The 27,451-nt window shown below is 40.4% G+C and overlaps 1 protein-coding gene across 1 annotated transcript in view; it reads left to right on the top strand.

The window, feature by feature from the left end:
• The window catches only part of EPSTI1 (epithelial stromal interaction 1 (breast)), a 42,914-nt gene extending 15,918 nt beyond the window's left edge, over nt 1-26,996 (top strand). The window contains exons 6-10 of the mRNA XM_010015842.1: nt 5,774-5,847; nt 16,294-16,387; nt 19,605-19,688; nt 25,310-25,383; nt 26,909-26,996. Of these exons, the coding sequence (XP_010014144.1) occupies nt 5,774-5,847; nt 16,294-16,387; nt 19,605-19,688; nt 25,310-25,383; nt 26,909-26,996 (414 nt within the window). The remainder of the gene's footprint in view (nt 1-5,773; nt 5,848-16,293; nt 16,388-19,604; nt 19,689-25,309; nt 25,384-26,908) is intronic.
• The last annotated feature ends 455 nt before the right edge of the window (nt 26,997-27,451 follow it).

Below are 27,451 nucleotides of genomic sequence, written 5' to 3'. Positions count from 1 at the left end.
CTTCAGAAACTCCAGCCTCTCAGTTGCATCCATCCTGAAGAGTTACCAGAAAGGGAATACAGTAGGGTAAGAGGAACACAGGTCACACACTGTTGTGTATACAGATTATATAGTTCACTTTGGCATGAGCTTTCTCTGTAAAATCAGATTGTGGCAAATCACACAAAGACCTTATAGAAATCCATAGCTGCCTGCTGTACACCTGGGAAGAATACAAGAAAATCCAGCCTGTCCTGGTGGAAAAGGAATGCAAATCATGAAGAGGTCAGTGTAGTCTATCTGTGTTATGCTGAGCTCACCCTGAAATTCAAATGTCCCTCTAGCCCCTCTGGGGCTTGCACGCCCAGCTGTACTGCTAACATGTAAGGTCACTTTTCCTTCTAATATTCACCATACATCAACACCAATGGTAGCTCTCTTTCATATACTATGTTTTATTTTGTGTTTCTTTGGGGTTTTTTCTTAGTAATTCTCACAAAGGATCTTATCATACTCTGTGCTGCATAAACCTTTGCAAAAGTTAACTCCTGTCTCCTTGGCGGCAACCAAGTAGCACTCTTTTGAGAATGTAATGTGGAATTTAAATGAAAGAGAGAAGAGGAGGAGCATGATACTGATACGCACAGTAATGATGAGAGAAAGGGAGATTTCAGGTTTGCAGGTTTTGTCTTCACAACAGTAAAAACGATCTTCTGTGCAGAAGCTAAATGCTGAGTTAATTAAAAAAATCATCACTACTGTATGGCTTACGAGGGCACCCACAAACAGAAATAGCATTAATTGCTTCTAGGTAAGGGTTAGTCTGTTCCCAGTCTTTCAGTGGTTAGCATTGCTCTTTGAGGGTAAGCCCATACCCAATAGCTCACAGGGGCAATAAATACTGTCATGTGAAAATGTCGTTAACAGTTACCAGCTCATGAACAGCTCCAGAAGCAGTGATGATAGCAATTGCAGAAAGGGGATTAATTATACTTTATTCACCTATTAAATATATTGTTTGCCCATAGGCATTTGACACGAAAGATGTTGCAAGACTGCTATAGTTTAAAGTTACACCTAGAAAATATATTGATGTATCAGTTTTCTTTTCATGCTCTTTAATTTCTTTCCCTTCACTCCCACAGATTATAAAATCTTTATAGATGTTGTAGATAGTAAAACCCTAACTATCAGTTTCTTCTAAAGGAGAATGCTACATCATGGCAAAACATCTTTGCCAAACAGACGGTTTAATTTGAATAAGCAAACATATACCCACAAAACAAACAAACAAAACAGAGAAGCATGAAAGGGAACTCTTAATTTGAATTTCTTTATTTGGCCTGTCTTCCACAATAGTGATTGAGCTGATGGTGATTTCTGCTTGGAAGATGTTTATATATTAAAAATTCAGCTCTGTGTTTAAGGAAAGCATGCTGGAAAGCCTCTAAAAGGTGTCAATTTGGCTGTCTCACCCTGCCTGCAGACGAAAGGCTCCCAAGAGCTGAGCATGACAGAAAAGGGATCCTAAAGAACTGGTACTGTACAAGCAATGTTAGGCCCTGGTTAGTGCAGGAGTACTTTAAAGTGATAGATCTGTAGACAATTGCACCTGCAGGAACCCAGTGGAAAGCATGTCTCTCTACAAATGCACAAGCTTTCTTGCTGGCCAGTCCTTCTTTTGCTCAAAGTTATTATTCATGGTCTAGTGTGAGGTGTCCCTGCTCATGATAGGGGGTTGGAACTAGATGATCTTGAGGTCCTTTCCAACCCTAACTATTCTATGATTCTATGTTTCAATAAAACCCAAATTGTCAGACAGTCTGAAAGGAGATAATGGCTAGCCAGCTTTATCAGCAGGGCCCCTGAAATTTTAACAGCTGGAAAGCTACTTTGCCAACAAATGTGAATGGTGAAGCCCTATGGACTAATGTGCAATGACTAGAATGGGTGCTGGTACCCAGCTCAGTTCTTCCTTGATTGTAAAGATGATGTACAAGCCGGTGCTGCTTGTAAACACAGGATCTGTTTATGTTACTGCTTTAATGCTGGTTTTGCAGCAAAAAGCAGTATCCACTCTCCCATTATCTTTGCGACCAAGAGAAAAACTGGGTGTCTGCCAAAGCAGTACCCAAATGTGGAAGGTCTGCCTTACCATCTATACAAGTCCACCTGCTCGTCTCTCTTGTATTTTCATTAACCATGAGGTTTGGTGCTGGACTACCAACGCTCTTGGCATCTACCTTGTCTCTCTCCAGCTCCCATAGAGAAGGGTGGATCCTCCCCCTCATTCTGTGAGGTACCTCTACAGGATCAGTTTGTGTGAACTGGAACTCAGGTGTCCATGTGGAGCAGTGAATGGGATTTGGGATCCCGTGCACTCCGTGGCAGGCAGCTTGTCCTGGGACTGCTTTGATTTGTTCATGGGATAACTCTGGGCTGCATGAGTTTGGATATTCTTCTAAGCTAGTGATCTTTGAGTGCTCACTGAAATAATTTTGGAGAGACTTTGTAACACTATCAGGGAAGTCCGTATTTTTGTATTTGTCCCTAATGCTGAGATATGTGTCTGTTCTGCAGAAAGTGTGGGAGTACATGGGAAGTAGCATTGTTATTATTTACCCACTAGTAGCAGGCATCTTTTGTGTAGCCCTTCACATCACAGATTTTGATCAGACCCAATTCCACTTTCTTTGTGTCTTTAGACTGGATATTAGGAAAAATTCCTTCACCAAAAGGGTGTTCAGGCATTGGAACAGGCTGTGCAGGGCAGTGGTGGAATCACCATCCCTGGAAGTGCTCAAAAAATGGTAGATGAGGCTCTTAGTGACATGGTTTAGTGATGGACTTGGCAGCCCTGGGGTAACGATTGGACTTGATGATCTTAAAGGTCTTTTCCAATGTAATTGATTCTGTGATTCTATGATTTTGGGTGAAAGGATTGTCAAAGTTCCCAAGAAAATAAACAAGTGGGTGATATTTGGCTTCTTGTTTTTTAAGCTTTCTGCATTTGTGCTGTATAGAAAATAGCATAACTTAGCTCACTGGATATTTGTTTCCTGCTATTCAAGCTCTATTCCTATTATCCTGCCTTTAGTCTTTGCTTGTGTAGTATAAATCTTGATGAATAATATTTAAAGATTCGAAAGATGTGAAGTGAAAAGGCTTAGTGTAGTTCTACTGTGTGCAACTTTCTTTTGCTCTTACATTACATACTAACAGTTCTGCCATCTTTAAGTGGAAACTGTCCTATTTAGAACAAGCTGTAATTTCATTTTATTCTTTATCAAATCATGTGCTCTTTAATTTGACTGTGTTAATCAGCATGAATGGCCTTTTTTGGGAATTTGTTAAAACCGGGCACTTTACAGACCTTCTGCTAATGCTTTTCAACATGTTTACCTTCAATATCACAGCTGTTCTGCTCTTGGCTTTGTTTTTTGAAGTCTGTGCCAAATGTGGAGTACTTTGGCAACATCTAGTGATAGATTGTCATTAGTTAGAGAATGTCCCAGTCCCGTTGCCTGTCCTAAGCAGGGGTCCCAGAGTAAACCTCCAGAGGAGAAAACAGTCACACCAGCCACAAGTAAATAATTTCAATATGCTGGAGTTTTCTTCAAGCACCATTCTGAATAGCTGTAGGGTATTTATTTCCTTCATTTTTATCTACTGTGAGGGGGAGGTGATGTTGAAGAACTGTCTTTATCAAAGTTAATATCACTGTCATGTTCTAGCTGGGAGCTAGACCACAGTAACTGGTGAACTTTGGGTTTGAACTTTCAGGAGCCTTGCAATATGATGGTGGATCCCACATCAAGTGTTGTTTTCAGAGGTGAAGGCATCAGCTTGCAATGTTGAGCAGTGGTGGGGAAAATCCTGGGAGCTATTACTGATATCTGGAGGATAGCAACATCGTTTTTGACAATAGATGCCATCAGATTTCCTTTCTTTCTCTGTCCTTTTTTCCTTGTAAATTGTTAAGTTGAAAAGATGAGTGGGAGCCTTTTGCCTAAAATATCATCTGCCTCTGAGTAGGAGCAAACTAGATATCCCTTGAACACTGTCAAAATTTACCTATACTGTGGGGTGAAATCCCATTTTTTTTATTTATTTTTAATTGCATCAGTACTACCAATGTCTCTGCTCCCTGACTGAGCAATGGGACATCTTATTCAGAGATTCATCTTCCTCCTTTTATTTATTTTTGCATTGCTTTTTTGTAAATAACAAGTCCTTTGCCTTTCAACAGTTCACATTGTTGCACAGCACAGTGGCTCTTTTCCCTTCTACAGACATCTGACAGGATTTTTTTTTCTTATTCAATACACGCCGAGAAGGAATTTGCACTTGTTTTGCAAATCTCTTCCAGACAGTTATTCTTTATCCAATTAAAAAATACTCACCCTGAAATCACTGAAGGCAAAGTAATTGAGTAACTGCCAGTAGAATTGTAATTTTACTGAAATGTTATTGATTGCAGAACGGGAAGAAAATGATGGGGGTGGGGGTTACAGCCCTGTTCCTAGCACCACTTTCCCCTTTTCACAAGCACACACGCCATTCTACCTGGCCCTGCACAAAACCTCCACCCAGGGGCAGTGTCCTGTCTCTGATCTGGGGCTCTGACCAAATGGGCCATTCCCACTTATACCTCCCTTCTGTTCTCTGCAAGGCGTTGTCTGAAATTTCCAGGGCACTTTCTTTAGAACAATGCCTGGTTGCTGGGTTACCAAACAATTACTTTTTGTTCATTCTGAGGGTGGGTGATGAGCAGTGGCAGTCCAAGGTTGCAGTTTGCTCAACATGCTACTTGTTGTGAACCTTGGGTAGGAGCTTCTGTTGGATCATTCCCCCACCAACCACAGTGGGGGAGCTTCTGCTCAAAATATACCAGGGTTGAAATCCCAGTTTGGCACTTCTGATTTGTGCTTTTAATACAGTGAACTGCCTTTTGACTGCTTTTTCCACTGGACCTACAACCTGTGTGTCAAAAAAAAATAATCTGGCTGGCCTCCTTTTGACTGGAATTTAGCTGGAGCTATATATTGCTATTGCAGCAGGTTTTCTTGTTTCTGCTTTATTTTAATGTTTTATTCTACTTGAATTTGGGGGCGGGGGCAGCTTAGAAAAACCTTCCACTGAAAATTATGTACAATTTTATATTAAAGGGCTTAATTGAGTCCTTAATGCAGTCCAGATGCTTGTAAGGTATCCAGACTTCCAGAGGAGTTTTGTGTGGCAAGGATTTGGTTGACTATTTGACTTGTCAGTTTATCTGAGGCAGAATAACACTGGTTAAGTACAAATGCCTCCCACTTTCATCCGTCTTAACATACACTCAACTGGCCATACCTATGCTCCTGAAGGCCACAGGTCTGTGTACAGAGCTACATGTACTTGTATCAGTTCGCTTTCAGTGCTACAGGACTATCAGCTGGTTTGGTGAGGTGGTTCACATCCTTTACCTTCTTCATAGGACCAATGCTGGATCAGTTTTACCAAGCGATGGCCCAAACAGTGGTGTGAAGTCTCACAAGGGCCTTTGTGAGAATAGATGGGTCTATGCCAGGAGCACAGTGTGTTTTTCTATTTCAGACTGGTTTCTTGACTAGGAGGTGTTTGGTCATGTCTGAATACTTTTAAATTTGAGATTGGGTCACTTCTGTATCCAACTGCTGCTATAGCTGTTTAAAAAAACCACCTCATAGTATTGAAATACTTGAATTGAAGTAATCAGTGTTTGTTTCTTACTTACTAGAATCTCAATTCTGTTTTCCTGTTTTTAATGCTATAGGCAGAAAGACTTGAAATAAAGAAAAGGCAGCAAGAAATGCAAAGAAGAGAGATGTTCCTTGATGATCAATATTAGTAAGTAAAATCTGAAATTTATTACCTAAAATTCCTCATCTGCTTGTCCTTCTGTTTTGGGTGGGTTTTGTATTTTATTTTATTTTATTTTATTTTATTTTATTTTATTTTATTTATTATTTGTTTGCTTTTGTCGAGTTTGGGACTCAGGAAGGGTTTGGCTTCTGTTGCTGTGTTTTCATTTTTTGACTTGAAACTTTTGACTTCAGGGGAAGACGCAATGGGCACAAACAGAAACACAGGAGAGTCCTCCTAACGTCAGGAAACACTTTTTTAACATGAGGGTGCCTAAGCATGGGTAAAAGGGTACCCAGGGAGGTTGTAGAGTCTCCATCTCTGAGGATATTCAAAAGTTCTGGAGAACTGGCTCTAGGTGGTCCTGCTTGATCAGGGGGTTGGACAAGATGACTTGCAGAGGTGTCTTCCAACCTCAATCACTCTGATTCTGTGAAATATTCCAAGCCTTGTCCATGCCTTATTCTGTGAGAGATTTGGTTCAGTAGATTTCTGTTAGCTTCTCAAAACATACACTTTGAAATGAAAACTGTGGATTATAGAATGACTTTATGCTTTCTTTCTCCAACTGAATCAATATGTAAAGAAATCCAACCCACATGGAAATAATGAGGACTTCATATGTTTAGCATGGTCCTACAGCTTAAATGTAGAGATCTGCTGTGAAGACCTATTTCCTCAGAATACCTCCTTAATGTCAGATTTAGACACAGTGTAACTTCTGGCATAATTATTTCCATTGGCAGTGAAATTCCTGCCTTGCCGGTTCTACTCTACCCTATTTACTTAGTTTTACCTGATCCAGACCGATTCTATCGCATAATTAACACACAATACTGTTTAGTCACCTTTACCTTTTTTATCTTTGGCTTCTGAAATTGCTTACCTGTGTTCTTAGCATGATTGATTGCTTTTTTTCCTCCTCTGTGGCCTTTAAAGGAGTCAGTTTTGTCCCATGCTAGTACCTCCAGTTCTTTCATCATTTGCCCAGACTGTTCTCTGATGTATAGACATTTTAGTGCTTTCTCACCGATCTCAGCCTTTCTTGAGTTTTTCCTTTTATTTCTTTCCATTTGGCTTTAGGTACAACTCTTTCCTTAAATACATTGCCAAAGTTTGTCTCTAGATATTGGCATTTTGCCTGCTGTTTGTCCCTCTGTTTGTCCCAGTGTGGGTTTCCCACACACACCTGGATTACCCAGGGTTTCTGAAGACCCCGCACAGCTTTAGATCTCTGCCTGTTTCTGCCAGACCAGACACCTTCATGCTCTTTGAGCCTAAGTCAACAACGACCTCATTAGATCTTTTCAGTGCAGGGTCCTCAGTTATGTGACTTGGTTTTTCCTGAAGGGATTGTCAGCTTCCCATTTAAACTGATCTTGTCTTACATCTTATTCAGCTATGAACAGAGACATATGTCTTCCTGTCCCTCACCTTCACTGTTGATACATTTTTTTGCTTAGGGTGAAGTGAATTCTGCTGATCAGCACTTTTTCCATTAAAAGTAAGCTTTGTTCTGTCAAAAGGAGGCCCAAACCATCTGAAACACCTTCTCGTGGGCAGTCGGTTGGTCCCCAGGTGGTGCAGGAGCTACCTGGTCACTGACAAGGAGACTGCTTGGCAGCCATTCTCTCCACTGATTTAGGAATCAGTGAGCATTCAGCTGGTGTCATCTTAGGAAAACAAACTGACTGATGCAACTGAAGGTAAAGAGGGAGCTCCTTTGCTTGAGATTATGTACAACTATTGGAAGATTATTCGTACATACCATGTATTGAACATGCACCATGAGGGCCCTGCAGATACTCCACCTGGAGGAAGTAAGCTGAAAATCTACCTACAGTGAATGCAATTTTGGTTAAGCAAAAACCTCCCATGCTGTACAGTGGGGATGGCCTCTGATGGGCGGAGGAAGGGGAGTCTTTACCACTGGATGTTGTTGAGATTGTATGGCTAAGAAATACTGGTTTTATGGAGCACAACATCCAGAAGTAATGGAAAGATACTGTGTGACATCTTGGATCCTGTAAAGTTACTCCACTGAAATACTGACATTATTAGACATGTTCACGTAGAAGTGCTTGACATTTAAAGATGTGCTTTTGCCTACCATGCAAAAATGAGCAATTCATTACTTCCATCATTTAGGACGCTATGTCTAGAGGCAAAGAGAACAAATATGAGGTTATGCCCCTTTCCTTGCTGTCTCTGCTAGAGTATTTTGATCTCCTCCCCTGCTTGCTGGGAGAGAGGTAGGAAGGTCATGCGCTGCATATAAATCAGCATGACCTCTGCAAAGTCATGTCCTGTGGAGCCCTTTGAAAAGATAAGCTGCCTTGTTAGTCTGTCCTCTGTAAGCATCTGCAGCTGCAACATCACAATTTTCCTGAGGAGATCAATGCCTACCAGCAGTCTCATTAGCTGGGAAACCTTTTAAAATTGATCGCCACCTCTAGCTGTATCAGGCTCCATGGGGTACAGCCCAATCGGTAGCTCTCCTGTACGAAATGCCGCTTCTATTTGATAAGGAAAGGCAATTAAGATTCTCATGTCATTAACGTACTCTGGTAACGAAGTATGATGCATCCCAGAAGTTTGTTATCCTGATTAAATTTCTGTCACTATTAAAAACACTGAAATCACCTTTCAAAGGGTGTAACATGAAGTAAGTGTATGCCAAAAGGAAAAATTGTCTGCAATGTTGTCCACTGTCTGCAGACTGCAATTATTTCCCATCTTGTTAGCTTCTTTGTGTACAAGTAGCCCTTGGAAGTCAACGGTATCTGTTGTCACAGTTGCTTGGGTATGTGTTTATGTCTTATGAGAATGAGGTCTAGGCATGCATACAGAATGCTGTGGAAAAGTCTGGAAGCTCCTCGTTTGGGATTATCAGCTCCTCTGACCCTGGTGGGCTCAAACTCTCTTAGGTGAACAAAATGGACAAAACCTCACAAGATGTCTCTTAAAGCAACTGCGTATAAACAGCCTGAAGAGCACACAGGAACAGACTTTGGGCTGGGGGAGCTGCTGCATGGCAGGTTTGTACTAACAGAGGAGAAACAGGTGAGGGATTTGTGTTGGTATTGCTGTGGTTCTGCTGTTGCAGATGCCAGATCTAGAAACCAAGTATTTGTCCCCTTTTCTACCAGAAACTGCTTACACATGAAGCGGAAGCTTTTCTTCTGAGTAATGGTGTCTTGGATGTATTTTACATTGATGGCCAGTGGCAGAGACTGCGTTTCTGTCAGAGTGCATTAAAAGGTGATAAATGATTGTGTAGTCCTTACTTTGCAATTTCTAATCCTGGTGAGAAAAGGACTGACTGTCCATCTTTCCAAGTGGGAACAAAAAAGAGGTTAGATGGCTGGCTGAGGATGTTTCATGACATCCCTCTTTAGATAGGACACAAAAATTGTCATTTAAACAGTAATGAGAGACGGCTAATTCGTGACTTGCTTTTCTCTGTGGCTTGCTGTGCAAGCTGTGTGAATCTGTTCCTGAACTGCAGCATGTCTCACCATATGGTTTTAGCCCAGCTCTCTAGTAAGGTGCTTTTATTTAATTTGGATTTGACTTCCCAGTAACTGTAATGTTGGATGGGGTCCACTGCTTTCCTAATAGCCATCTATCTATTTGCATAATGAGAAAAGCGGTCTAGAACATTGGGTTACTTTTGAATAGTACACCATGGCTGTTATATCACTTCATCCTTCCCTTTATTACATGTTCATGCCTCTGTTTTTGTGAAGGTTGTACTCCTGTAAAAATGCCTGGCACTGCTGTACTCAGGTACATGTGTGCACTCAATATGTGCTGCTCAGAATCTGGAGCTGGAAACAGAACTTGCCAGAGTGCCTCTAAGTGCGTATTCTGAGCACAATGCAGAAGGTTCACCAAACCAAGCTGATATACAATTGCCTGCCAAAGCAGTTTTCTCAGAAGTCATAAAATGCAAGAAAATAAAACCTGAATCAAACCAGATTTTTTTTTTTTTTTAATCTATTTTCACGGGGTAAATACTAGTGTCCTTGCCAGTTTTCAGTCCCCTATGATGTGTGGTTCAAACAGCAGGCTGGTAACAAATTTTCCCCACAGAAGTGCAAGTGGAAACCTGACCAGACTTTTAATACAGATTGCTAGAGAGAATGAAAGAGGGCTTGCACAAAAAGGGTTTGCAGCCTTGAGAATCTTTTGTTTGCTTCTTTTCACCACAATGGTCTTCATTTTGTTCATTTGCTCCTTATTATTTTAAGCATTGTCAATTATTTAGTTAACAGGCAGAAAACTAGGCTTTTATAGACATCCAAAGGGGCTCTCTTGAGTGTAATAATGAAGGCAGTTTATTGAACGCCTGTGAGGTTGCTTTCTAATTGTATGCATTATTCTGCCCATGCAAGCTGGCTGAAAATACAGAAGCAGATTGCACATGCAGATGGAGCACACAGAATGGAAGATCTATGCAACAGACTTATGCAAAACTGCATTTTCCTTAAAACTGAATTTATGCTTATTACTTCAGATAATAAATTAAACTTATATCTGAAATAACATTGAAGAATATTGGATGAGTTGGTGGGAGGAAAGAATAGCCTAGTTGTATTATTTCGTTCAGCCAGTGGAAAAAAAAAAAACAAGTGGGTTGACAGGAAAGGTTAGTTTTGGGTGTGGGTAGGAAGTGACAAAAATAAATCTGCTGAGAATTTTTCTTTTCTAACCTATTTTTATACTTTCTTGAAGACTTATGCCTAACATGAAGTAGTGCCACATTTTTTTGTTCTTATGCCCGAGAACAGGAACACATGCTCAAGAACTTGCAGACAAGAAAGCCTACCAGCCAGAGACAGCACAGTTTTGATCTCTATAATTAGATTTGTCCAAGTCCTATTGGCTATGCTTGTGCATTACTCCCTCTGAAGTCCATGAATACTGCATTAAACTTGGTATGTGGCTACTGGAAGGGTTTGTTTTGGAAAGCAAGTGAACTTAATACCCAGAGAATGGCCTTTCTTCCCAATCAAGGGCATTACAGAGGAGCCATCAACATCATACAGGAATTTAATGGATTAATTATGTCACATTTTAATTTTTCACCTTATACTTCCAACAAAAGATGAATTCCTCCCCAACACACACACACGAGAAAATGGACATTAGCTCACATCAGCAACTTTGCACATGGCTGATGTTTGGTTTTCCTTCTTATATAAAACTGGACTCTGTCCTGCAGGTAGGGGTTCAAGTTGAGGTACAGGAGAACCAGAATCCATGTAAAGTTGAAGCCATGTTTCTTGCTGAAAGACAGAGATGTCTTTACTACCTTGCCCCTGGTCATAGCCCTGCTATGGGAAAAATGGCAGTTGCCTGTAGGCTTTTAACTTATTTAAAACTTGCAAACTTCTTCCTGTGATAAATCTCTGCAAAGAGGGTATGTGAGAGGAGGCGTGTATAACTGTATGCCATCAAAAGCCATTGGCATCCCCACTCAGGCTACTTGCAAATTTCTTAATGGCTTAATTTTGAAATATGTACTTTTTGTGGGATTGTTTTTGCAAATAGTATTATTCACTCCCCAGCTTCATTTCCCACTTTAGCAAACAATTTTCATTAGTGAAAATACCAACTGTACCTCCATTTTAAGCCTCTTTCTCCATCTTCCAACACAGAATCTGTGGGAAAACTGCATAAATGAATCACAATCTCATTGAACTTTGCATTGACTTCAGGACTTTCTTGTATTTTAAATTTGATTTTGTTATGCAGGGGAATGCCAATGGCCCTAGTACTAATCAGGCTGGATTGTGGCACACAGCAAGTGCCTGATCAGGATGTGTATGTCAGAGCCCTTACTGAGGAAGAAACAAGGGCATCAGTAAGAACACAGCCACCATGGACCTTACTGAAATGAAGGGCAGCTTTTCTTGTGGGTGGACTTTAGTACTGTTAAGCAGCTGAGCTGAATTCCTGCAAAAGTTGAGAAGGTTGTTATGCTTGGCCAATTAAATATGTTGAAGTGGGGAGAAGTGTAGATATGTTTGCTGGTGCTGCAAAAAGATGCATCTTGAATGAAATTCAGTTTGGGGTTTTTTTATTTGGTTTTCAGCGGGGGAGGCCTGCTATTGTTTAAAAGCCACCATGAAACTTCTGGACAGATGTGAAACTAACATTATGTATGCATTATGAATGGTTCTCAGGTTTTCAGCTGAATTGGAAGAAAATGGATGAAATATGACTTTAGTATTGCTTACTGACAATGAATTTGGAAGCTGACATGTCCATGTCATTCAGCACTAGATACTACTTCTATTGCTTTAGCAACTACTCATGTTGTCTTCTCTCTGAAACTGCTATAATGATTTACATGTCTTGGGATTCTTTATTTCTACGTTTTATTATTGTTTCTGAATAGCTCTTAGCATGCTTGTGGACATTCATTAGAGTAGAATTGCTGGAGATCCTGCAGCTTGAGTAAACAAGGAGCTGTCTTGTTTTCAGCAGTAATAAGTGTGACCATTATCTTTTAAAAATTGTCAAGAGAAATAAATTTATGATATATGCAACAGTATTGTGCTGCTTTTATTTTCAAAAGCACTGGCATAAAAGCCAATGTATTTTTCTGTATCCTGGCATTTCAATATCCATCAATCTAAGCAAAAGGTTTAACTGTCACTGGTTTCATTGGGAAGGAATAATAAAGATTACAAGAAGCCCTTTTAATTAATGCATTTTTAATGTTAGTCTGTAAAACAGTCTTAAACCCAAGAACTTCATGTGTAGGCAGAAAAAATTATTTTCTTTGCATCTTTGTTCCAAGAAGGATACAATCTCAAATTGTATGCACTGCTTAGCAAGCAGTGTTGTGCAACTCTTGGGTGGAAGAAGATGCTGGGGCATGAGTCCATGTCCTTATTCATGTCCCTAAGGGTGAATCCTTTTCAGGACTAGCTCTTCTGTTTGCCTTGTAGATGTGACCAGAGTTAAGATCAAACGACACACAAGTTAAAGACGTTATTAGACCTCAGGTCCTGCAGTGAGATCAGTTGTGAGTCTTCATCCACAGTTTCATGCTGGAGTCTACCATGGAGCTTTCTGCTTCTGGCTGTCCAGGGTGGCAACCCTTTTAGAGCACAGGAACTCTAGGCTGGAATAGGCTGAAAGAACCTAGGTTGGTTCAGCTTTTATATCTACCCCCTTATCTTACCCCAGTGGCAATGTGCATACGACACACATTTAGTCCTAAACAGTAAGGAATGTGTGTGGATTCAAGTTCACATTTCTGCATTTTACATGTACTTGTTGAGATTCAAGTATATACTTAAAAACTTTTAAGAAAGGACTCTGCCTAAAGAATAATTATGAAATGTAAACCCTTATAATCTGAGGACCCACAGAAAGCATCTGCAACTTGGACTGATTTCCACAGTCATGCACTGTCCTCTTCTGGCATGTTACTCAATGATCCTGGCAGCAGAGTCGGTATTTTCCCATGACAGATCTTAAGAGTGTTTTAATCCCCAAATCCAGTATTGTACTTCACTCCCCCACGGCTGCATTCATACTAATAAACTAAACATTGTCAATCACTGCCACTTTTGAGACCAACAGACCTGAGACTGCCTGCTTCCACTGCTAGCAAACTTCATCATCTCCCAAAATGGAGCGGTTACATCCAAAGTGCCTGTTGGGAGTTAACTGTGGTTGATCCTCATTCCCGAAGAGCAGCCAGGAATTATTTGGGGAAGTGCTGTTTGGAATAGGTCAAAACTTTTCCAGGAACTGTTACCACAATATAGATGGCAGAGTTCTCGTGCCAAGAGCATTCCTGGGTGCTATTAAATGTACCAGTATGGGAGTAGCCTATTTTAATTAGCAGGGCAAAAGGCTTGTTCCCAACAGTGTAATGGGAAACAGGGCTACCGGGAAGTCAAAAAACCATAAGATTGCTCCAGCTTAACCAATGCTTCTGAATGGCTCTCTTCCCTTCAGCCTGGTGCTTAAGTGTAGTCAGAACTCAGGTTAGCAGCCTGTTAGGATGCTGCCATCTTCTTGGTTTGTCTAAATTTTGGGTCTCCTTTTGCCTAGCTAATTTTGAAGGGTATCAGATTCTGCTGTTTTCAAATTAATTTCTCCAGCTCATGCTCTTCTTTCCTTAATATTAATTAGTTTAGAGGAACATATTTCATTAGCATCTATGATTAACCCTTGAAGTTTTAGCAAGTGAGTGAGATGTTGCTGCAACTGTCTGAATGTGGAACACCTGTGGACACTTTGATATGCTGATTTCCTTCTGGAGAAAATGCTTTTCTCTCTGGAACATTAATTGGACTCTCACTTCTCTGACTTCCCCCTATCCCTGCAGCGTGGCTTATGCTATGTTCTACATTGTTATGACTATAGGTTTAATATTATGAAAAACACCATTCAGACAATATTTTGATAGTCTGACAACTCCAGATGCTTTGCTGGGTTTCCATAGAGATGCTACACGAGGAATTAACATATATGACTGACGTGACTGATTTTGTCTTTAATGCGGTTCAGAAACCTGAGTCCCTTTCTTGTGACAGGGATGCTTTACTAATGTATTACTTAATCGGTGTAGTAGGGTGTTTTCTGTATTCGAAGTCAGTGCACAGTCTTGTTGAGAAAATTTATTTGCTTCCACTCTTGTAATTGTCTTTTCTAATACTGAGGCTGAGTTAGCTTTTCATCTATCAGTGTGCTGATCTGGAAAATGCAGTGTCTGAAGCTTCCACCCCTTTTTTATGCAAATAATGAGAACTCCCACATGCAGCATGTCATTCTTTTGCCATCCATAAGGAATTAGAACATCCAGGTATACCTCCAAGTTGCCAGATATTTCTTTGCAGAGCTTCAACCTTCTCAAATATATTCCAGACTTTCTGTAGGAGTTCTTACTCTTTCTGGCATAGAAATAAATTATTTTAGCATAGGTAGAGCAACACAAAATCTGCAATGTAAAACCTCAATTTCCCGAAATTGTTCTGTGCAATCTCACTACTCAACCACTTATCTTTCATGTAAAAAATATATGTGCTTTATGCTTGGTTAAGAAGACTATTAATTTATTTAGCTTTGGTATGCTTTGTACATCAGGGAATCTTATGCTTCACTTGATTCTTTCTGCATTGTGCATTGCCTGAGGTCCAGGTAAGGGAAGAAAGGGAGTGAACTGGGACTGCTGAGACTCTAAAAGCATGGCTTGCTACAGCTTGAGCAAGTACAGTACCTGAATTGATAACAAGGTTTTGTGTTGTGTGGAGTAGCGGAGAACTTGTGGGTTTCCGTTGTTTTTCACCACTTCTCAAGTGAAAGTCACACACTGACCAGCAGGACATTTTCCAAAAATGCATCTACTCATCATTTGAGATCATGAAGTGAAAGAAAAAACCACACTTCGTAGTCTGTTTTAGCAGTTAGTCATCAGCACTTGTAGGCCAAGGCTTTTTCTCCAAGGTTAAGTAGCTGTCTTTGATAGGAACATCTTCGCCTGGCAGAGCTACCTGGTTGTGCTATTAGCAGAGTAAATCTTAGTGTCAAATGCCTCTTGAAGCACTCTTTCTGCTCTCACTTCAGTACTTTCATGCTTTTCAAAGCTGTACATAGGAATAAAGTTGACTCTTTCCTCTAACTATTCATTTGAGTGGGCGAAGTCTTGAATAGATATGACTGGGACTGCAGGTTTGGAAACTGGTTCCTGATCATGGCAGTGAAACTCCTATTCTTGCTATTTGATTTTGTTGCTGCTTGTGACTATATTTAACTGTACTTGATTAAAACTGTGAACAAAGCAATGATACTTTGAAAATCTTGTTTATAAGGGATGCGATTGGAAAAATAAAATTGCCCTTGCCAAAATAAGAGATGTCAGTGTTGTGCAATTCTGCTTCAACTAAAGGCAAGCAGTATGTTTTTTTTTCAGTGCTACAAAATGCTTCAGTCTTTCTGCTTAATTAAGAAATCTGTTGTAAGTTTATATTGTATTAAGCATGAAGGAAAATTCCTTAAAATAATCTTTTAAATTACTTATCTTAGATTTACAGATCCGGTAGGAGGATTTGCAACAGTTCACTGAAGCGGTTGAATCCTGGTGAAGTCTTATAGTATGTGAGCCTGTGTTTTAGGAGCTTTACAATGAGGAAAGAAAGCATAGCCACTGTAAACCATTAATATGCAAATAACAAGAATTGTTTGTTTAAAAATTCCTCCCAGCAAATGTCTTGTCCATAATACAGGCTCTGATCTTCTGTCCCATTTCATTCTGTCTATCTCCATAACCTTCTGTTCCACCTGTGATGTTTTTAAGCTGTCACTTGATAAAATGTCTAGGCTAGATTCCAAGGGTGGAAAAAAAACCTGTATTTATTTTTATGGAAACACTAACAATTCTATTTGGATTGTATTTCTTCATAGCAAAACCAATGGATTATTGAACAGATTGGGCTTGGGTTTGCCAAAGAGTGATTCTTGTCAGATTGCTAATCATGGCCCAGAATCTACAGCATGGGTAAGCAAAACCATGGCATGTGCTATATTTTCTATCAGCTTTCCAGGTGCTGTCAATAGTGTAATATTAGAGTATTCTAACTGAGCTTAATTGCCTAGACAGAGCTCAGTGAGTGCCAAGGACTCTTTCTGGGTGAACGAGATTGTCTACATTGTTTCTTACACACTGACAGACTATCTTACATAGTAAGGGACTGTCTTCATTATTCACAGACCTCTCTTTGCTAAATAAGAACCAGATTTAGTTTCTAAGGTCAGATCAGAATCTTAAATGTGCTCTGTACCCATCCATTGGTGGCAAGCTTTTATGAAATCTCAACTAGTTCGTGTCAGCAGATGCTTAACTGTGTTGGAAATCTAGTCAGAAGAGAAGCTTATTCCTCACTGCATCCTAAAAGTGGTTCCATAGACTGCTTGGGGACTTCGCCTCAGTTTGGATGTGCCTGTTAAGTATCAATGTAACTAGGAGATACATAAAGTATTGCTTAAGTTGCATTAATCTAATTGCCTCAGAAAGGCTTGTCTGCATACGATTAGTCTCTTTCCTCCTAATGTAAACGCTTCCAGTGATGGATATTAAGTCTGAGACAGAAGTAGTTCTCCTTTAGGTAGGTTCATAACTGGGGGAAAGACAAAGAGCCGGCAGCCAAGTGGGCAGAAATTGTTGTTACAAGCAATAGTCCTTAGCAGAAACTTGGAATTATCCAATCTAGGTAGCCCTCGGTTGTATACAACCTTGAACAGGTTTGAACTGAACCAACAGCTGAGTAAAGAGAGAGAAAGCTTTACCTCTATATTTCCTAAGAAGTCTTGGAAATGTGCAGTATCCTCCTGTTACAGAAATGGCTGCAAACAGAATATATGACATCTCTGCCTTGCCCCTAGTGTTGCTTCCTGATTTTCATTGCATGAAAAGGGAAGGTGATAGAAAAATGATTCTTTTCCCCTTTGATTCCTCAGGTCATTTTGTGTGTCTAAGAATGCTAAAGAAATTTTAGCATGTGTAGGCAGATATATAGTTTGAAGGAGTCAATCTCTGCTGAGTGTTGTTGGGCAGAATGTCAATTGCAAGGAGGGTGGATTTCAGACTGTCTTTGTACTCCTGGGTGGACAAATAAGATGAAGGATTATGGGAAGGAAGAAAATATGTCTTGAAACGACTTCTACTTACCTCTTAAGCATCCGACACTGAACAGTGGGGAGCTTGTACTTCGGTAGGGAAGACCCAGATCTGCAGCCTTTTGTATGGTGTGAACATTGAACTGCAAAGACAACCAAGCTCATGTTCTCAGGACTGAGTTGGACTTCAGTATTCTGGTGTCTTCATATCTATACAGAAGTGGGTGAATGCCTGAGGGAACACTGAATTCTTTCAGGTGTACAGGTCCTACTTTTAGTCTTTGCCTTCTACTTCACTTAACTATATGCGCCTTTGTCATATCAGCTTTTTAATGGTTTTTTTATAAGTTATGCCAAATTACATATCATAGTTTATCTTTGGCTTTACTAGTATCCAAGCAAATAAAATACATCGTTTTCTGTACTGTTCTTTAATACTAGCTGATATTATACATGTCTTTTGAATGGCAGCATTTCTATAGCTTTATGGATCAATTCATCACTTGCTTATAATGCAGCAATGCAGTTAGAAAAATGTCTTCCCAAGCAGCTTAGATGAGGTACATGTAGCCTCTGTGCTCTGTGTGAGGACCCTGAAGCACATAACCAATGAGTTGTTGTCTAAATAAACTTAGCATACTATCAAAATGCTACACCAGTGGAAAACCTGAACTCTAATTTTGATGTTATCATGGACCTGTCCTTTGTCTAGAGTAATTAAAAAATCCAGGAACAACGTATCTGAAATAGCGAAGTGTGATAAACTTAGGAAGTGCCTGACATGCATGCTAAAAGGGGGGTGGTGGATAAATATATGATTTTTTAGATTTAAAATTCATGTTAGAAAAAAGTTTGGGACAATATAAAGTTGATTGATTTTTTTTCACTCACATAATTTCTTTGGTAGTTGTATTCATTTAGCACACTTAGTTCAAATATTAGTGTTAAATATTACTTGATGTACGTGAACAAATTTAACTTCTTTGGAGTGACTCTGTCATTGGTGACTTTTCTGACCTGCTTATTTAATCAAGCCCATAATTAATTTTAATCCTGTCTTTCAAAGTCTTACCAATCCTGTGTAGATTTTTACTGTCTTCCATTTTGATTAACACACACTCCACACAATTCTCCAAGCCATTACAGAGAGTAATGAATAATATTGGACCTAGAATGAGTCTCCCTGGACACATGTAACAACTTTGCCCAGCTCAAAATTGAGCTATTAATAATTGCTTTCTCTATTCAGTCTTTTTAGCAAATTATGTGCCTGTTGTTTTAATGGTGTCAGTCTGCATGCATATATCAAATTTGAGAACATTGTGTAGACCTGCAACAAAGTCCTCACTAAAGTCAAACCTGCACACTTCTTGTATTAAATTATACTGGCTCATTATTTAGTGTGCTACACTATGTCCCTGCTCAAAGACTTTACAGTATAAGTTCCTATGTAAAAGATCCTAAGGATCCTATAAAATCCATAGGCTGGCTCTTTGCTAACTACAACTTGTGAAAGACCAGGGTTAGTTATAGTACTGAAAACCTACTACACAGTTGAATGCATTATTCATGATGTATAGTTCAGATTTTCAGTTTTCTTGGCTGCCCCACAAATAATATAGCAGTTTTGATTTCTCAGTTTCTGTTGCCCTACATCCGCAAGTGCCTTTCCACAAATAATCCACAAATAACAAACCACAAATAATTCCTCTCTGTTACCAGGCCTCCATTCTGCTTTGATAGCTTGGTAATGTTTTCTTTCTTCCCAGAATACCCCATCTTACTATTATATAACCTGATTGTGTTATCTGACTGCTCAGGGCATGTTTATGCCTACCACTGGGACACCAAGTAGGATGTGCTCTGGCTACCTGGTTGTGATGTGCAGGTGGACATTGAGCCAAACTAAATGACCAAGAGACTTTAGACCTCTTCTTGTTTAAATTCTAGTCTTGAGACTAATCTATTTTTTAAGTAACTGGAATCATTCAACTGGTTCTGTTTTCTTAAATACCTGTATAAAAATTTGGGAATAAAATTAGGGGGGTTGTCCCCCTTCTCCCCACACCAATATGTTTATATTCTCTGCTGAGTGATAGATGAGAAGCCGTACTTATAAGCAAGCTCTTCGAGAGGATGAAAACAGAAGATTAGAGGAAATGAAGCAAGAACAACGGAGGAAGGTAATTATACATTAATGGTTTGCATATTGTATCGTTTTTGCATGCTGTGAAACCAATTAAATACATTGATTACTTGTAGCCTACGCACAGAGCTTCTCTTTAGCAAAAGTGATTCAGTCACTGTTTTCAAATATTGTGAGAGAGATGAGCCAAGCTGTAAAATTTGGACAGGGACAGGACAATTACCTTCTGGGTTCAAGGCTATTCACATCTGGATGACTGGCTCTGTTCGCCTCTCCATCTGAACAATTGTGCAGAGAATTTTTTGACCATGGCTCCTGATTTCATAGGCTAAGGAAACCAATCTCCTCTCTTTCAGGCAGAAGTAATCTTATGAGATTCTGAATAGCATTCATGATATTCATGATGATCTCAGACTCTGAATAATCTTTTTTTTTTCTAGAGAATTGAGGCCTGCGTGCTTTGCTTTCCCAAAAGGGGATGTGGAAGCTCTCAGTTTTGCTTTTAAGTCTGTGTTCTTCTCTGCTCCCTTGCTACCCACCTAAATCAAGAGTTTTGCATTGTCTAAAAAACAGGCATGCCATAATTGCAAGTCTGAACTCCCTCTTCTGCATAAGTAGCACACATTGCCTCAAATGTGTCTGAACAACTGTAGTCCCTCTGGCACAGATTTGGGTACCATATCCACATAAAGTTTACAACAGAAAGCAATGGCACTGTGCTGCTATCTGCCTTGCTCCAGGTCTGACTGTGCAAGTATGGGGAAAGCAGCATTTGAAAATCATATTAGCAAATAATTTGAAAACATATTAGCAAATACTGAGCCTCTTGCTATGCCTCTGCTGTTACTAAGATCCGAATTAATGTTACACTACTTCCCCAGTAGCAGGATCTTAATGCAACAAATTCCACACAGTGAGCTTCCATTACAGCTGGACAAGCCCCTCTCATGGATATATCTTTCTTTAAATGTCTGGGACAAGTGTCCTCATTTCACAGGCCTGTTCTGTTTCATAGATCTGTTCCAGTCTCGCTCCATGCTAGGCACCACTCTGCTATCTCGAATGCTGGCATCCTTGGTCTTATTTTCTGTCTTCTTAGTTGTTATCAGTCCCATGATGTTCCTACCCCCCTCAGCCGAACATTCCTTTCTCTCTACATGTTAGTAAGAACAGTTTGGTCTATTCTACTACGTTAAAAACACATACACTGTTGTTAGTTTAAGATTTAAGGTTACATTTCCCCCGTTTGAGACTTACAGGATATACATACATGCTGTAAGTCTCTTTGTATACCCTTTAACCGTATTTGATTCTAATACACTATCGTGAGCAACAACTACAAAATTGAATCATGATACATGCAAGGATTCAGACACAAATTATTACTGTAATGATCACAAACAAGTTTTCTAAGAATATGCAGTTTGGTAGCCAAGAAGTAAGTCCATGCCATAATTCTTCAAATCCCCAGTTAGTATCATCTCTAACTGCCTGATGTAAGATCTTTGTCTGCTTTCAGTTTTCTGCTGCATCTGCCCCTCTGGTCTGTGTATGTGCCAAGAGCCATACTGTTCTGTGATGTTACCTGGGGTAGACTGGATGCCTCAATCTGTAATGCCTGTATAGCTCCTGGGCGTACAACACCCAATGTACATTTTCCAGTCCGTCCTGGGGGAAAGGACCTTTCTAGCAGTATTATTACACAACCAATACCACCCTTTCCCTTCTGGGGCATTGCCATAGCCAGTTTGGGGTCCCTTAATCCGGAGTTGCATTGTCCAGCTACAAACTGGGTAAAGGCCTACCAAGATATTACCAGAGCTAAGAGTTTTACCCAGTGCCACCAGGTGTTGTCTGAGATCCTGTTTTCCCTGCAAAAACATATTACCAGGAACAAAAGGCTGTTGGTAAGGCCACCCATACATCGGCTCATATGGACTCACATGATTACTTCCTGGTTGTATATTTTAATTGTAACTTGAGTGTCCCATTCATACATTTCACTTTCCCACTAGCCTGAGGTCTATATGTGGTATGCAGGTCCCACTTGAGTCCCTAACCCTCCCACCTTCCTAACTACTTCTGCAATAAAATGCAGACCTCTGACCAAGGACAAGCCTACTGGTACACCATATTGGGGTATGATTTGATTCAATAAATGTTTTACTACTTCAGAAGCTATATTGGTATGACAAGGGAAAGCCTTCGGCCAACCAGAAAACTATTAGTACCAATATATACATATACCTGAGCCCGTTGTGCTGTGGCATTTCTGTAAATTTCACAGCTAAAGGTTGGGCAGAGAAGAGACTCAAGCAGCCCTGAGGAGAAGGACTTGGGGGTGGTGGTTGATGGCAAGCTTAACATGAGCCGGCTTCAGTGTGCGCTTGCAGCCCAGAGACCAACTGTATCCTGGGCTGCATCAAAAGAAGCGTGACCAGCAGGTCGAAGGAGATGATCCTGCCCCTCTACTCTGCTCTTGTGAAACCTCACTTGGAGTATTGTGTACAGTTCTGGTGTCCTCAACATAAAAAGGACACGGAGCTGTTGGAGCAAGCCCAGAGAAGGGCCACGAGGATGATAAGGGGGCTGAAGCATCTCCCATAGGCTGAGAAAGTTGGGGCTGTTGAGCCTAGAGAAGAGAAGACTGCATGGAGACCTCAGAGCAGCCTTCCAGTATCTGAAGGGCGCCTATAAGGATGCTGGGGAGGGACTCTTCGTTAGGGACTGTAGAGGTAGGACAAGGCGTAATGGGTTCAAACTTAAACAGGGGAATTTCAGGTTAGATATAAGGAAGAAGTTCTTTACTGTGAGGGTGGTGAGGCGCTGGAATGGGTTGCCCAAGGAAGTTGTGAATGTTCCAACCCTGGAGGTGTTCAAGGCCAGGTTGGACAGAGCCTTGGGTTTCGTGGTTTAGTGCAAGGTGTCCCTTCCCATGGCAGGGGGTTTGGAACTGGATGATCTTAAGGTCCTTTCCAACCCAAACCATTCTATGATTCTATGATTTTGGAAACAAAAGGTGGGGGAAAAATGAGGGTTTCCCATCAGATATATGCTTATTCTCAGGAACTATACAGAGGAAATATTTTTGAAAGCCTGTCCTGATAGGTGTAAGGTTGGTAGCTGTTGTATTCTTTACATTGATCATTCCATAGAGAAAATAACTACAAATGTGAATTAGCAGGCCCCTTCTTTATGAAGGTTTGGTTTAAAAGATTCACATAGAGCTTTAGAGTCTTTATGGATTTCCACACATTGCTAAGAAGCTGTTGACTGCTTCTAAGGCTGCTCTTGCTTGGCACGTGGTTCCAAGTGCTCCTTGCCTTCATAGTTGCTCCTACCTATTGCAGAGTAATGCACTGCTTACAAACCTACTGTAAATAGTATGTATTTTAACAGCTCCAGTAACCATCCCTCAGGTATATGTTGGCTCATTTCCACTTCAAACTAATATTTATTAATGTAATTGTGAATTGTGTCTTGTGCGTACCTCCTAGCACAGTGTACCTATAAAACATGTAGGTATTGTAAGTTGCCCACCCCCCCGCCGTTTTTTCTCAGAGCAGTTTTAGTATGTATTGCTTGATTTAGAAATTTTCAGTATGCTTTGAACACCACATCATATACACACCATATATTTCAGAACATTACTCCAAAAGAGGACTCAGCATATTGGAAAGTTAGATACTGAGGTTTAATTTTCAGGTTGAATAGTTATTTAAAAAAGTGAAAATTAAGGTTGGCTTTTTTATTTCTTAATCCCATTTCTTCCTTTAGGGGGCTAGACAAATATTGATACACAACACATTCACAGATATTGATTTTCTTCATACATCTATTGCATAGTTTTTATTTAACGTTCCACTTAAATTGATTTTCTTTTTTTTAACTTTTGTGGTTCCATTCAGTTATTGAAGCTTTTCTCTAACTGCCTCATTTTATTTTAGTTTCTGTTCCTACCACTGCTCAGTTGCTATGGAAAATATGAAAGATGGGTCTGTTCCTATCCCTTCCCTCTCACCCTGCAAGCCAAATTTTCTTCTCAGAAAAATCAGCAACTTCAATTCTTGGGTGCATTGCAGAGAGCAAGAGCCAGACAAACAAGCACACATGCAAAGCAGAGTCATACAAGCTGTATGACTTTCCTTCGCAGTTCTGACTAAAATTGCATAAGGAAACTCTCCTCTGAAAAGAATTTCCTTTGGCACTGTGTTTAATATCAGGTCGTGTAAGAACGGTAGGCTGCTGCAACACTGGGAGCTTGCACGCTGTTTCACCGCCCCAAAAGAATCATAGAATCATCGAATCAGCTAGGTTGGAAATGAGGTTAAAGACCATCAATCAAGTCCAACCATTACCCCAGCACTGCCAAGTCCACCACTAGCCCATGTCACTAAGGGCCTCATCGACACGGTTTTCGAACACTTCCAGGGATGGTGATTCCACCACTGCCCTGGGCAGCCTGTTCCAATGCCTGAGCACTGCCGGGCCAGCCTGTTCCAATGCCTGAGCACCCTCTCGGTGAAGAAATTTTTCCTAATATCCGGTCTAAACCTCCCCTGGTTCAACTTGAGGCAGTTTCCTCTTGTTCTGTCGCTTGTTACTTGGGAGAAGAGATGGATTGCCACCTCACTACAACATTCTTTCAGGTAGTTGTAAAGAGCGACAAGGTCCCCCCTGAGCCTTCTCTTCTCCAGACTAATTAATCCCAGTTCCCTCCAGACTAATTAATCCCATCCCTCATCAGACTTGTGCTCCAGACCCTTCACCAGCTTCATTGCCCTTCTCTGGATCCACTCCAGCACCTCAATGTCTGTCTTGTAGTGAGAACTGAACACTGGATTCAAGGTGCAGCCTCACCAGTGCCAGTGCAGGGGGCAATCACTGCCCTGGCCCTGCTGGCCACACCATTGCTGATACAGGCCAGGATGTCATTGGCCTTCTTGACTGCCTGGGCACAAGCTGGCTCGTGTTCAGATCAGTCAATCAGCACCCCCAGGTCCTTTTGCACCAAGCATCTTTCCAGCCACTCTTCCCCAGGCCTTTAGCATTGCCTGGGGGTGTTGTGGCCCAAGTGCAAGACCCAGCACTGAGCTTTGTTGAACCTTATACCATTGGCCACAGCCCAGGTGCTATTTGCCCTTCCCTCATCCCTGGGGGAGCCCCAGAGAGCTGGAGGTGACACAACCCTGTTCCTGTCTTCTCTTTGCACACCATGGAGGCAGGAAGTGAAGAGCATGTCTCCTTTATACCCTACAGGCATGACAGCCATACCTCCTCCAGCTAAATGACTTTGACTGTCTTCCCCTTTGGGCCCACAGAGAAATGCAAACCTGTGGGCTGCAGCAAGGGGAAGCAGGCTGGTGTCTGACATACCCCTTTAAATGTAGGACTGTAAATGTCTGAATCCTGTTAATTCACAGTTTTTAAGGCACAGAGAAAACTCATGCAGTGCAATGCTGAACAGAAAAGTTAGCTCAGTTTTTAACATAGTGCTGTCATATAAATAAAATGCTGTTGAGAGAAATTCTGGGAATGACACATGGCTCTATCTGAAGTTAATACCATGTGGAATTAATTGGGTTTGCAGCATAGGTATGTTAATTAAAAGGAGGTTTGTTGTTTATTTGTTTGTTTTTGTGCTTTTATCCTTCCCAGGCTGAATTAATGGAATTTAAACAAAAGCAGAAAGAGGAAGACAGGATGAGAGCACGTCAAGATGAACAGAGGAGGTATGATGCAAAAATGCAGAGCACACTTCTATTGAATTCCTGTCTGGAAAGGGTCTCAAAATTGCAGGCGTTCATGCTTTTAGAAGACAATTGCAGTAAGGATCCCTGACCTCACCTCTGGTTTAACTTTGCCTTCAAATGAACCACTAATATCCATCATTACAACTGCCCATTGTAATGCAGTGTGACCCAGAGTGCCATTTTGTCCTTATTTATCCTATCAGGGTAGAATATTGCATAAAGGAGAAACTATTAGTAGTTTCATGGGTAACTACTAGTACAGTGGCTTCAGCTGGGAAACGCTTTATTTATCTATGTATTAATTTATTTTTACCTTGGTTTAGAACGGGCTGCTTTGTCCATGCCACATTTTGTGGCTGACTGTCACTATGTTTGGCAGGCAGAGCTAAGTGTGGGATTTGATGTTGATACAGACAGAAGCTGCAGTGCCTCAAGGCCTTCTGTAGCTGTATTGCTTCCTGCCCCAGGCTCTGCCCCACTGCTGTGCCCTCTTTGTGCTCAGCGGTTCTGATCTTGCATGTCTGTCACTTACCTGACTTTCCATTATCTTGAAACACAGCTGTATTCTCAGCTTTGTTTTCTGATGGCAGAAAGAAACAATGCCCAGGCTCTAAAATAAAAACACCATTTTTTTTTTCCTTTTTTATATCATTAAGGAAATATATTAAAAAAAATTACTTTTGTAGGCAACCACTCTCCATACCATTTTCATTTCTTTTTTTTTTCTCCAGCAAAGATATTGAGATAATTACCCATAGAAGTTAATGAAGGATTTTCAATTCAGTCTGTCTCATGCCCCTAGACAGAAATAATCCAGTATCTTGCATTTTACATCATCCTTACCAATAGCATTGTAAAACATTAAAACAACAGTCATGTCTAAGCATGTGTGTCAGTCCTAAGCATTAATAGGGGAGGAAAAAAGACATAGTTTTTAGAAGGTTTGAAAATATTTAAAACAGATTGAGGAAAAGTGTATTTGCATTGGTGTATGCTTTCTAGACTGATGGAGCAGTACGAGAAAATGCTAGAATGGATTTCAGAGCTGGATGGTAGGAAGAGTTGTCAGTTACATGAATTGTGTCTATTAGAACAAGCTGAAGTGGGTTTTTTCATTTGCATTAGGAAAGCAGTATTTCTAGAAACTCTTCTTCTGTACTGATGACTGAAAGTCTACCTCAGGTGAATTGTCAAAAGAGCTAACCTCCCTAATAAGGTGGGTGGTGGTATGCAAGTTGTCTTTCTGTAGAGAATTTTGGTGCATTTCTCACAGCAGCCAAGGTATGCCTTTAAATCACAAAGGACTGATCACAGGATAAGGAAGCATCCAGTGAACTGAAAATGAAATCCACCCTATCTCATGCCTGCCCATGGTTTCGCAGCACAGGCTTGAAAAACATAGGAAAATAGGTATTGAACTGAGAATAGGGAAAGCCACTGAATTTCAAGTTTGTGAACTTCTCAGATGCTTTCAATCATTATTCATTTTTTGTTGTATTTTAAGGGTAAATAACGCTTTCCTGGACCGACTCCAGAACAAAACACAACCTACTAGCATCGGCCAACCTGAAAATTCTGGGAGCCTGGACTAATGCAGTAACAGTGCTTGGGTAAAATTTTGGGTGCAGAACATGAAAGCAATGAGATAGTTTAAAAGTTGAATTTTTCCTCAGATATTAGTATGTGTCTGTGTGTGTTTAGCCTGTCTGACAGAACTCACTATCGTGGCTGTCAGTTTACAATAGCTTTTAAGAAGAAATTCTATCTTAAATACAAGCTGTTCAAATAGAAGGAGTAAGGAACAGCTGCTCTTGCAGCAGAACTTGCTTGCACATGCTTTGCATGCAAGGTACATACTGCAAGGAGCTGCATCCAAGGTACTTCCTTAAGTTCAGGACAAGGGTACTGAAATTGTAAAGGATTTTTAAAAAGTTTTTAAATGAAAGATGTTTGGAAATGCTATAAACATTTTAATGTGATATTGAAATTGAAGGGGAAAATATCACATGAAAGGTAAAGCTGTTAATTTTTTATCTATATAAAATTG

Source organism: Nestor notabilis, unplaced genomic scaffold (genome assembly GCF_000696875.1).
Source record: "Nestor notabilis isolate BGI_N333 unplaced genomic scaffold, ASM69687v1 scaffold4376, whole genome shotgun sequence".
In the NCBI taxonomy this organism is placed as follows: Eukaryota; Metazoa; Chordata; class Aves; order Psittaciformes; family Psittacidae; genus Nestor; species Nestor notabilis.
The sequence above is the reverse complement of the archived record's forward strand: the minus strand, read 5'-3'. Positions and strand labels throughout refer to the sequence as shown.